We start from the raw sequence: 12,462 nt of genomic DNA on the forward strand, positions 1-12,462 counted from the left end.
TCCACCACCACCACCATTGGGAGAAGTGGAGCTCCTGCTGCCGCCTTCATGGCCAGGGGCTCTCCTCCCGCCGTCGGCATCGCCTAGGGTCGCCTGTGTCTCCCTTGCATCTCCTAGGGTTGCTGCCGGTCCTGCGTCGCCTCCCGAGGGTCCGCTGCCGTCGCCTCCCGAGGGTCCGCTGCCGTTGCCGTCGCCTCCCGAGGGTCCGCTGCCGCTGCCGTCGCCTCCCGAGGGTCCGCTGCCGCTGCCGTCGCCTCCCGAGGGTCCGCTGCCGCTGCCGTCGCCTCCCGAGGGTCCGCTGCCGTCACCTGGGGTCCCTACACTGTGGTCGGAGCCCCACGGAGGGGAGCTGCCGGCCATCAAGAAAGGGGGGGAGGTCAGGAGACCAGGTCCCCCAGCCGCACTTTCGCGGCCAGAGGTCATGTGGTCGGAGCCCCACGGAGGGGAGCTGCCGGCCATCAAGAAAGGGGGAAGGTCAGGAGACCAGATCCCCCAGCCGCACTTTCGCGGCAGGAGTTTGGGTGGTCAGAGCCCCACGGAGGGGAACTGCTGGCCATGAAGAGGAGGGGGAAGGTCAGGAGACCAGCTCCCCCAGCCGCAATTTCGCGGCAGGACAGAGTGTGGAGGGAGCCCCAGAAGAGGGAGCTGCCGGCCACAAAGAATTGGGGGGTGCTGGAGATTCCACCATGGCCACCCCCCGGAAACAACTTGCTTCCCCCTCTTCCGGGACATTGAGACTGAGGGGGGAGGTGGCCGTTGGGGCCATGTGTGCTTCGCACAAGGGGGGGGATATGTAACAGGGCGAGCAGCCCTGTACATTGTTTATTTATTTTTAGATCGGGGTCTCCCCCTCCGCCCCTGTGCAGAGTGTTTTGTATTATTTATTTAGTTTTATTGTATTATATTTATGACGGCGTAGCGCCATGTTTTGTTTATTTTTAAAACATGTCCTAGCAGAGGCGAGATCGGTGCTCGTCCTCTGCCAGGTGTAATGAAAAAAACTCGTGCAGAAGGTGGCCATCTCCCGAATTAAGTGATTAATTTAGTTGCTAATCGGGAGATGGTCACCTGAATATAAAAAGCCTGCAGCTCTCCAGTTCAGGGTGGGTGTTGGAAGGAGAGTGAGCGAGAGGATTAAAACGAAACTAAAAGTAAACTCCAGGAACAGTGAAGGCAAATGCTCAGCCTGACCTGGGTTTTGTTTATTATTTTTGTGTACGTGATTTTGTTTTGTTTAACTATTTATTTTGCTCTGTAAGCGACTGTTTTCTGTTTGGATATTTTATTTATTTATTTTTGGATTCATTAAATAAAACGGCGCCCGCGCCACTGCACAATACCTTTTTGTTTTGGTTGTCCCTTTCTGCCGTGACGTCAGACCACTCAGCCATTCCTGTCACAGACCTATGTTAAACATTCTAGATAGAGCAGTGTCAGAGACGGAACACATATTTTCTCTGAAAAATCTGGATTTAATGTAGTCGTTGTCTTGCCTTGTACCCCACTCTAGTACGTGTCTTGATACTACCATGTTACAGCCTCTTCAGACGATAGCTGTTGTTGACAAAAATGACATGGCCAATGAAATTGTTGTAGCTAAACCTATGTTGCTTAAAAAACTCAACAAAGATGCAGACTGTGCTGCTGTCTGTAAACTTCTGCATGGATATGCACAAGCATTTCCTTTGCTACATAAGGAATTGCCTATAAGCCTATATTATTACTGCAACAAAAAATGACTATGTTTAAAAGTATGAGTCTAAATGATGGCCTCTCTAAGAGGTCTACTGGCCCCCCGTCCTAAAGGAGCTGGAGTCGGGCCTGACTTACGTGCATAGTATTTGGTTAATTTACATTACATACGTTGCACACATGTATTGTGAGCGATAATTTAATGTCCACGATAATATCACCCGTGAGTTAAAGCCTGGTGTCCAAACAAACTATTTACCACGCACTTTAATGTGCACAATACAGTTATCACCTTTTAGTAAATGAAGCTCATCTCATTATTCAGAGCTGGGTGCCTCATTAAAATATATTATCATGCATTACCATACACATCACATATTCATAGTATGGCACCATAAAATTAGTGTGCACCATAATATGCTAACTATTTCGCGCGACATTGAATAAAATTGCAATAGTAAATACGGAAATCATTAATGTGCACACTAATTGCAATAATCGTGCAACATAAAGTTTAGTGCCCTTTCATAAATGAGGCCCATTAAACGTTCCCCACCATCAAAACTAAAACCACTGATATATGTACTGTAGATACTTATTAACCAGATGAACAGAACAGGTCTGAAGCCTACGGTCATCCTCACCATTGTAGTTGTGAACCTCCAGCACCATCTTTCCTTTTCTCTGATTGGCTGTCCACTCAAGCTGTGTTGCTGGGTAGACTCGAGCAGCCTCTGGGCTGTGCTGCAGACCGGTCAGTATCTTGTGCTGGCAGACTGACCTGTACTCCCCAAGCCCGTGGTCCGACACATACCTGTGACAAAGGAGACTGTTTTACCTGGTCTTTCTCTTTACTGTCAAGCAGAATAAGACTAACACATCTATTTATCTTGATTCGCAGATCAGGTCACACATTATTTTAAGGGCCTTCTGTTAACTATTAACAACTAGCTAATAAGCATATTAATATACATTATTTATTTTTCTGTCAGTTGTTAGTTGATATATAATAGGCCAGCTAAAACTATGGATTATCATTTCCCAGTCGATCATATATGTGAAATCGGTTCAAATTGTTACTGTAGTAATGTTTAGCAAATTAAATCAGGTTTTTATTAGCAGGCATCTTAACCACAATGCAGATGAGCCGGGCTCGTCTATGACTAATTGCAGACTAATGGCTGTAGTGAAAATTAGGAATTAACAGAAGGAATATACATAACTAAATAACTAGCTAGCTAACTAATTAACTAACTACCTGCCGAACAAACCAACTATCTAATTAACAAAAAACCAAACTAACTAAATGCAGTGCACTGTTCATACTTGAGTAGGGGTTTGTCCAGGCCAGGTGATGGCACAAAGCAGCCCAGGCAGGATGCCAGTAGCAGCCAGGCCCGCTGCCCCCGCTCGTCCCCGGGGTTGCCCCAGGTCTGGTGGGCCAGCTGGCTGAGGATCTCGTTGCGTAGCTGAGGACTGGCCAGACCCCGCTGAGCGATGTAGTTCCCCAGGACCACCTCCTTCCAGCCGTGGAGATCCTCGTCTCCCACAAAGCGCAGGATCTGGGAGGCAGAGAGGGAAACAGGAGGTGGGGAGGGAGAGACAGGGAGAGTGGGAAGGGGAGGGAGGTAATATATTTGCACTGAAATAAAATACCCACTATAGCATATGGGTTTTAAGTGGTAACATCTCAGTAGACGGCGGGTCAGTTACAGCATATTTACTATTGAACTTCATGTGTAACTTCAAAGTTTTAATTTAAAATTAATAAGGCACAAGGCGGCGAAACATGTGATCATAAATAAGTAATACATAACTCAAACATCATTGAAATTATTAAAAAATCTTATGCCATAATTTGGGTTAGAATAAGGTAGAATATGTTTATTTACTGCAAAGACTGCAGTTGAGTGCAAAGTCTACTTTTGCAAGGAGATACACAGCACTAAATGATAATTCAAGTTAAACATTAATAAACATTTATGAAGGTGAGGAAGCCATTCAGCCTATCAGTGGTTGTACAGGTCCTAGTCACTGATTGATCTCAGAACTTTGTAAAAGTTGGGTCTTAAAGAATCCAAGTGATTCAGCCTCAACAACTTGACTAGGTAACCCAATCCATGACCTCACCACTCTCTGTGTGAGGAAGTGTCTCCTGCCCTCTGTCTTGATCTATTTCCACTCAATAATGAATTCAATTCCTTCATCCTATCTTAACAGCTCATTTAAGCTCTGACACAACCTCATCATGAACACAATATTCTAAGTGCGGTTTCACCAGTGTGTTACACAGCCTCATCATAACCTCCTTCGATTTGTACTCTACACTTTTGACTATATAACCAAGCATTCTATTTGCCTTTTTGACTGCTTCCCCACACGGTTTTAGAACACAACCAGCAGTTTAATGGGATTTAATGAAACTCACCAGTTTGCAGATTTCCAGTGCTGACTCTGAGTCTTCTCTGCCCAGCTGGGTGAGCGGTCTCTGCAGGGGGCTGTCCTGGGATTGTGCCCATCCATCCTGAGAGAGAACAGCACAGGAACTTTATCTGTCTGTCTGTCTGAGGCCATGCATCTTTATAGAAGGGAGGAAAGTGCTTTGTCTGGCGGTGTGTGTGTTTCTGTCTGCATGTCTATCTGAGGACATCTGTACAGAAGGGGGTGGGGGTACAGCATTATATGCCTGTGTGTGTTTTTAATTAGTTTTCTCTCCTGTTGACGAGTTTAACAGGACCATCACAGCATACCTTAGATTAAAACATACAGTGATAAACCTTTTAAAACTTCTTCATTCTATGAATTAGAGATGGCCATTAAGAAACTAATAATTCACACCTTCAAATTTCAACTTTATTTAACCAGGATAGAACCCTTGAGATATACATCTCATTTTCCAAGGGTGTCCTGGCAGGAGAAGATGGCAAGAAACAACATTATAAAATCACTGTGGTTTCTCCAGGTTGAATTCACTGAGGCAGCGGCTCACACAGGGCCAGAGAGACAGAGATTTAAAAAGTGTGCTTGGTTACCTGGAGGTGTGTGCTGGTATATTTGGAGAAGGGGTGGTTGTTGATGTCGGGGGGCAGGGACAGGCTGAACTCGGCTTTGACCTGAGGAGGAGCCACCTCACTGACACGGCTCTCTGTACCATGCTGTCGCCCTGTGGTGGAAACACAACAGTGATAGGAGACACTCAACACTGATCCATTGACTTCATTGAAGACATATTACAATATATCTGGACTTTCAAAAGTGTCACATTAAAGTATATTTGTTTTTATAAATGTAATGCCCAATTTTACCCCACACCGCTGCATTAGTTCTCCACAACAGTTTGGGAGAACAGAAGGTCAGTGGCTATGCCCTGACCAAGCCAATTGCCTCTTTACATCCACAGTAGATGTTGCAAGCTACCTGCGCCTGTAGGACCAAGGCCAGACCAAGTGTCTGCTTCAGCTCTGCTGTGGAGTGGTGATAACCTGCGGGAGTGCCAGAGCCTAAGCTCCCTGTGGAAACCCCTGTGAAGACCAGCAACTTCACAAAGCCAGAACGCTCCCTTGCCCTGCTTGACTGTGTGGGTCACGCTGCACACCAAGAATTACTTAAAATCAGTACATCTTGTTAATTCCCTTCAATCACATGTAAATTGCTAAAACTATTTATATTACTTACATTTAAAATGACTATTATTTTCAATTACAAAAGAATACTATTTATGTAACTGTATTCATTCTCTTAAGCAGTTATCTAGTATTTGGTAAGGCAAAAATCTGCTCTGTATTTTGTGATTAGATTCAGACTAAAGTGCCTGTGTCATACCTGCACTGTGGACAAATCTATAACTAAATTAAGTGTTACAGTTGTTTTTTTTATTGTTTTTATTTAAATAATACATAAAGATCTTTGGAACCTTTTCAGTTCTGCTCAGTAAATATTTGAAATGACAACTTCGCTAAAAACAAAGTTTTTATATAAAACCTATTGAGTTCCGGAACAATCTTGCATCATACAAGTACAGCAACTTCTTTGTTGAACTTCAACTGGCTCAAATATCTTTTCACTGCAGTTATTTGCAGAGGGCGTATCCCCAAAGCGCACAGTTCTTTTCCAGGAATGACGTGCTCCCGTTTATTGTGGAGCTGTAATTCGAAGCCGTGTTTCAGAATTAACCCTGGTAATCGGAATTCAGCCAGGCCACAGTTTTAATGGACTCTTCTTCAAAAGAGTACTATGGGATATAGCAGACAGGACCACAGTGTAACATCCCATCTCCCACAGCACAGTGTCCCCAAACCATACTGGGGCACTAGGTGAGTTTTAGCTATTACCAGCTTCAAAAACTATCATAGAAATTGCACTGATACAACGCCACTACTGTACCTGATTTACAAATGAATTACTGGCACTGACGATAAAGTTTTACCCTTGTGTTTCCTTACTGTAGCATCGGTAGAGGAGGAGGAAACTTCATTATTTACTTTACTAATGCAGGAGATGTGGTTAGATTTATCAATACTTTATCACTGACTAAACATGCCATTTTCCATGTAACCATGTGTGACAGAGATCGAATGATTCTTGGTGTTAGATCTCCCTCTCAACCTGTGAGGGCACGGTGCAAGAGGAACAGAGTACCCTTAATTAAATGGCACGACAATTTATTCCGTAGGGTAGGTGGAAGTCGGTCATTTAGGAAGGGGGCGGAGCTACGGCACCCAAGCTCATTGACCCGGACGGTAAGCATCCGAGGACTGGAGGAGCGGATGCGCTCGTTAACCTCGGGGTCATGGACGAGGGTATAAATAGGGGGCATGGCTTGAGTGATCTGTTCTTTTGCATATGGTTAAGTTAAATAACCGAGAAGGAGCCCGTACTGTGAGTAAACCGTGAGTGTTTTCGTGTCTGTGTATTAACACTGTGTGTCTTGTGTGTTATTAGTCACTGAAGATTACTGAGCACGATCCAGAGCTGCAGCCGCAGGCCAGCGAAAAACCCGGACTTCACCATTCACCTTTTCCACTACCGGAACTGTCTTTGTTTTCACCACTAGCGAGGTATGACACAGGCCCGGTTTTTGGGATGGAACCGCATAACAGTCTCGCGTTTTGATTGGTCCATGTCTGTCACATGAATACGTCGTCACACGAGTGGAAAAGCGTGCAGGCATTTTTAACATTGTGATCAGAGAGAGAGTGATCTGCTTTCCACAACCTTACCATTAAAATATAATGTGGTATTACGCTGTACTGATATAACAAACTATGGGTGATTACTTTATATAAATTATCATGTTATGCACGAATGTAAGAATTGGCGTTCTGTGGTGGTGTACTTTTTTCTTTCAAGTAGCATATATCTATAATCGTTTTTGCGATATATTTTAATATAAAACATATACGCTATTGCAGTTTTGTTACAGGATACATTAGTTTATCTCTAATGTAATCACAGTTTTACATATAGACTGCCCCTGTTTTCATTTACGTCCCAAATTCTGGGCAGCCTTGGTTTTTAGATAACATCCCAAATTCTGGGCCGCTTTGCATTTCCGAATTCAGCCCAGTTTTGGGGAATCAGCTGACAGCCGAGTTTCTAAGTCATGCATGTACAGTTTACCATAAACTGGATCGTGAATTCATTTGAGAGTAACCCTTAGTACATTAATCAAAGTTCATGTATTTTTTACTCTCCCCAGAAATCTTTTTTTTTAATGAAAAAAACAAAAATGTAAGAAACTACATTGCACTGAAATAGATACATGAAAATTAATTTAAGCAGTCGTTTTCCTTTATTAAAGGCTAATATTAAAACACATTTTTGGGAAGGAACATGGTATTCCGAAAAAAGGACATCTCGTTTTCTTATGTAACGTCCATCAGTATATTGTAGTGTTTCAGGTTCTTTTTGGACAGGAATGAGACTGCAACTGTGAGTAGATGAAGGCCGTTTATTTTGACAATAATTAAATAATCACAAAATAAAATCATAAAGTGAGGGAAAGGAGACTGGGAGTCGAAAGTGAAAATAAATGATTGTAGTAATTTTTCTTTTACCCTACCCTTCCCAGTCTTTTCCCCGCCCCTCTTGTGCGCAAAACCTGAACTCCAATTCCCCTCCACACACGTGTACCACCATGCAACCCCTGCACGCATACACCCACCATGCAACCCCTGCACGCATACACCCACCATGCAACCCCTGCACGCACACACCACCATGCAACCCCTGCACGCACACACCACCATGCAACCCCTGCACGCATACACCCACCGTAGCAATTCTTTGCAAAATATATTTTAGGGTATTCAGCCCCATTCATGTCTATGGCAGTGTTATAAAACACATTTTCAGGCATATCTCTCGAACCCGAGCACGTAGAACCACCATTCAAAGTGATATAGACTCAGGGGAGCACCCCAAACCACCCCCTAAAAAGGTGTGGTGGTTCACCCAAAAACTCATGTCATGACGAAAAAATTCACTTTGCCAACCCGTCCTGGCATTTGAACCATGAAAATGGTGACTCCTTGTGTGGGGCCCCATGGGGCCCCAACGCAAAAAAAAAATCAAGTTCCTAACCCCTACAGAACCCGAGATACACCCTGTCAAAAATGTCCAAAAACTACCCTTTTCGGGGTCATATCTCTATGACCCCGGGACCTAGAAACCGGGTTGAACTTCCTAGGGTCATGTCTGGGGGCCCTCTTTCACAGGGAGCCACCCGTTTTCAAATGCTACATTTTCAACAAATTTTCACATTTTCAGCATGATGGCATGTCAAGGTTGCATTTCCAATAGCTTTTGAGCTCCAGGTTGGCAAAAAAAGTCTAAACTGGTGTCCTTTCTAGCTGGGGACACGTCACTTGGAGGGATCGACAGGGGCTCCAAGGTGGACCTCCATACTGATTTTCAAGTCTTGGGGACCCCCGGAACCCGAGATACAGCACCCTGAAAAATCTCTATGGGAAATCCCATTATAAAACCCCTTTGGGGCAACGCCCACCATCTGGAGGTGGGGTGGCGTTTGAACCCGTGGCTGATGTATTTCTTTAGCTAAGACTCTTGTGCACGCAAAGAATGTCCTTCTGAGTTTGTTGGCCCAGGGGTCGTGGAGATACGGGTACGATAAGAGACCACCCCCTTCCCTATGGCAAATCCCATTATAAAAACACCATCGGGGTAAGGCTCAGCTAATGGTGGTCGTGGGTCTTACGAACTCGAAGGAACCCATTTTCTTTAGCTAAGATTGTTGTGCATCTAAAGAGAGTACAGAAGCACCAATTTAAGTCCATTCCAAGTGTTTTGTGATCACAGTATCAGCCTGAGTGTATCGGAAAAAAGCACTATATACCCTATTCTTTAAGATATCACTTTGCAGTGCAAATTTGAGGAACGCAACCACTTAGCAACTTGCAAATTGGTACTGCAATTTAAAGGCCTGTAGTGTCAGACTGGTAGTGCCTAACTGATTCAGTGTTTTTGGAATGATTCTTGCAAAGACTGATTTATAAGAAAAAAGAGAGATTGACAAACAGCATTTTGCTTTATATGCAGAAATGGGCAACTACAAGAGGGTGTCAAACAAGCTGTGAATGTCCCAGGAGGCTACAGAGTACCTCTGGGTATGAATCCAGATGCTCGCAGTACCTGTTCTTAGATGTCCGAAACCACTGTATCGCTGTATAACTATACCCTATAAATATCACTTTTTATTGTGTATTTGAGGAACACAACCAATTACAAACTTCATTTGAATTGCTGTGCTATCAGAATATCAGTGTATAACTTTGCTGGGTATTGCAGTGTATGCTGGGTATCAAAAGGCCTTCAAACTTTTACAAAAGGCCGTCAAAGTTACAAAAAAATAGGTGTGCTCCTAGCCCAATACTTGTCTTTTTAATTCTGTGCATCCAAATACTTGTAGTTAAAAGTTTTAAGAATTAAGCTTACTGTTTGTTGTTCTGTCCTAAACCAGCAGTTTGTCACCCAGATTTATTAAATAAACGGGGGGGGGGGGGGGGGGGGGAGGGGGGTCATCAGATTATTCTCCATTTTATTGTAACTGAGGTACCGTTCAGTTGAGCGAAAATTGTAAAGGGGTACTCGAGCTGAAACCTCCAGATAGAAGGGGTACAGTTTCAAAAAAAGGTTGAAAACCCCTGACCTACAGTATAAATGATCAGGAAGCGATAAGGGAAATGCTGACTAATACAATACAATAGGATTTATTTGAAGTTGTTGAAGGGCACTGGTCTCTTAAACCCAGAAGTTCTGATAAACCCCTATGCCTCACTATATATTGATGGACATTACATAAGCAAATGAGATGACCTTTTTTTTTTTTTTGGAATACCATGTTCCTAAATGTTTTCTGAGGAGAGTAAAAAATACATTAACTTTGATTCATGTACTCTTAAATGAATTAACGGTCCCGTTTATGGTCTGTGCATGCATGACTTAGAAACTCGGCTGTCAGCTAAGCAGAATATCTCAAAAACTGGCCTGAATTCGAAAATGCAGAATTCGGAACGTTATCTGAAAACCAGAGCAGCCCAGAAATTGGGATGTTATCAAAGCGGCCCAGAATTTGGGACGTTATCTAAAAACCAAAGCGGCCCAGAATTTGGGACGTTATCTAAAAACCAAAGCGGCCCAGAATTTGGGACGTTATCTAAAAACCAAAGCGGCACAGAATTTGGGATGTTATCTGCAAACCAAATCGGCCCAGAATTTGGGACATTATCTGAAAAGTAAAGCGGCCCAGAATTTGCGACGTAAATGAAAACAGGGGCAGTCTATATGTAAAACTGTGATTACATTAGAGATAAACTAATGTATCCTGTAACAAAACTGCAATAGCGTATATGTTTTATATTAAAATATATCGCAAAAACGATTATAGATATATGCTACTTGAAAGAAAAAAGTACACCACCACAGAAAGCCAATTCTTACATTCGTGCATAATATGATAATTTATATAAAGTAATCACCCATAGTTTGTTATATCAGTACAGTGTAATACCACATTATATTTTAATGGTAAGGTTGTGGAAAGCAGATCACTCTCTATCTGATCACAATGTTAAAAATGCCTGCACGCTTTTCCACTCGTGTGACGACGTATTCATGTGACAGACATGGACCAATCAAAACGCGAGACTGTTATGCGGTTCCATCCCAAAAACCGGGCCTGTGTCATACCTCCCACTAGCACTAGAATCACGCACTGTCTAATTGTGTCTGTGTTTTGTGTTTTGTGTTTTGTGTGGGTGACGGAACGGGACTTTGGGTTACGGGTCAAACCCGTGGGATTACAAACCGAAGTGATACACGCCGCTGTATCACTTCCAACACTGTTATTATTTGCAGGTTTGCCTTAAGGCTCTGGACATTTATTAAATTAAATAAACACCCTTGCACCTGTACAAACGTTGTCCGTGTGATTACTCTGCACTGCACTCACCTGCATGTCTTTACCACTTTGCCACACCATGTCAGATTTACAATAGGATCAGAACAGACTACTTTTACCTTTAGAAGCTATAGTATCAGTGTCAGTGTTTTTAAACTAGATATTTAAAGTACTTGTAGCTAACAATTGTTTGATGCATTTCTTAAACATGAACATCCATTCATTATATACAACTCAAATGTGCAGTTTTGAAAGAAACACGTTTCAGCAAACTTTTATTTTACAACATGATATCTTGTACAGCACTAAATTAAGGAAATCTGTTTGTAAGTGTGGCGGGATGCCCCGCCCCTGTGCGTATTTTATGTGTATATGTATGTGTGTAGTGGTGCAAGTGTGGGTTATGTAGCATGGATGATTTAAAATATATATTTGTATTTAGACACGGGTTTGCACAATCACTTCACATGCAGATTAAAAAAATATGTTGGTATGTGAGCACAGGGATGTGTGTGTGTGTGTGTGTGTGTGTGTGTTTGTGTGTGTGAGGAATAATGGGTGACAGGGAGGAAGTTAGAATCCTCCCTGCAAAAACACATGGGCATGTGGCTGGAGGTGTACATTGAATAAACGATTAAAGGATTAATTAAGGCCCCAGCCACAGGTGTATAAATAGGGTGATCACGAGTGATACAAGGTTGTGTGTTCAGAGGCGGAATGAGAGACGTGAGTCATGAGTTAAGGAGAGAAAGAGAAAAGAGCAATAACATGCTGGTTCTACACCAGCACAATACTTGTTTGTTCTGTGTCTGTTTGTTAGTCTGTCTGTTTTGGCCACTGTGCCATTTTGTTTTGTTCAGTGTTTTGTTTGTTAAAACCTTTTATTTATAATAAACCAGCGCAAACACGCATTCACTCAGAAAACTGTTCTCTGTCTACTTCCTGGCCTGACGTCACCACAGAGCTATCCGTGACAGTAAGTCATGCTTTTAGACTGTCTTGCACCAACTGGGTCATTTCGCCTGGAGGAAATTGTCCCCACCCTCATTGTCTTCCCTGTCAATTACTAATCAGTTGCTGCCCCTATGCTTTGACCCAGAAGACACTGCTGAGGTGAAATGAACAAAGAAGTAAACAGATTAAGGAAAAGGAAAGATTATTGAACAATTGTGTTAACTGCAATTACTTTAAAGCCCTAGAAACTCACATCTTCTCCAGGAAGCCTGTTCCTTGTGCGTGTCTAAAGAGAGCACACACAGTGAAATGAGGTGCAAGCTATTAATGCACACACTGAAACCTGTGACTGACATGAATCCAAAGCAGAGACATTAAAAACACATAAAAAAAGAAAA

The 12,462-nt window shown here is 43.0% G+C and overlaps 1 protein-coding gene across 1 annotated transcript in view; it reads right to left on the reverse strand.

Annotated features, from left to right (window-relative positions):
* LOC117424796 (unconventional myosin-XV) overlaps window positions 1-12,462 on the reverse strand; it is a 121,873-nt gene that overhangs the window by 48,347 nt on the left and 61,064 nt on the right. Inside the window, exons 27-30 of the mRNA XM_058992191.1 lie at window positions 4,725-4,855; window positions 4,121-4,216; window positions 3,019-3,254; window positions 2,337-2,506 (exon numbers count right to left, since the gene is read on the reverse strand). Of these exons, the coding sequence (XP_058848174.1) occupies window positions 2,337-2,506; window positions 3,019-3,254; window positions 4,121-4,216; window positions 4,725-4,855 (633 nt within the window). The remainder of the gene's footprint in view (window positions 1-2,336; window positions 2,507-3,018; window positions 3,255-4,120; window positions 4,217-4,724; window positions 4,856-12,462) is intronic.

This window comes from Acipenser ruthenus, chromosome 19 (genome assembly GCF_902713425.1).
Source record: "Acipenser ruthenus chromosome 19, fAciRut3.2 maternal haplotype, whole genome shotgun sequence".
Classification (NCBI taxonomy): domain Eukaryota; kingdom Metazoa; phylum Chordata; class Actinopteri; order Acipenseriformes; family Acipenseridae; genus Acipenser; species Acipenser ruthenus.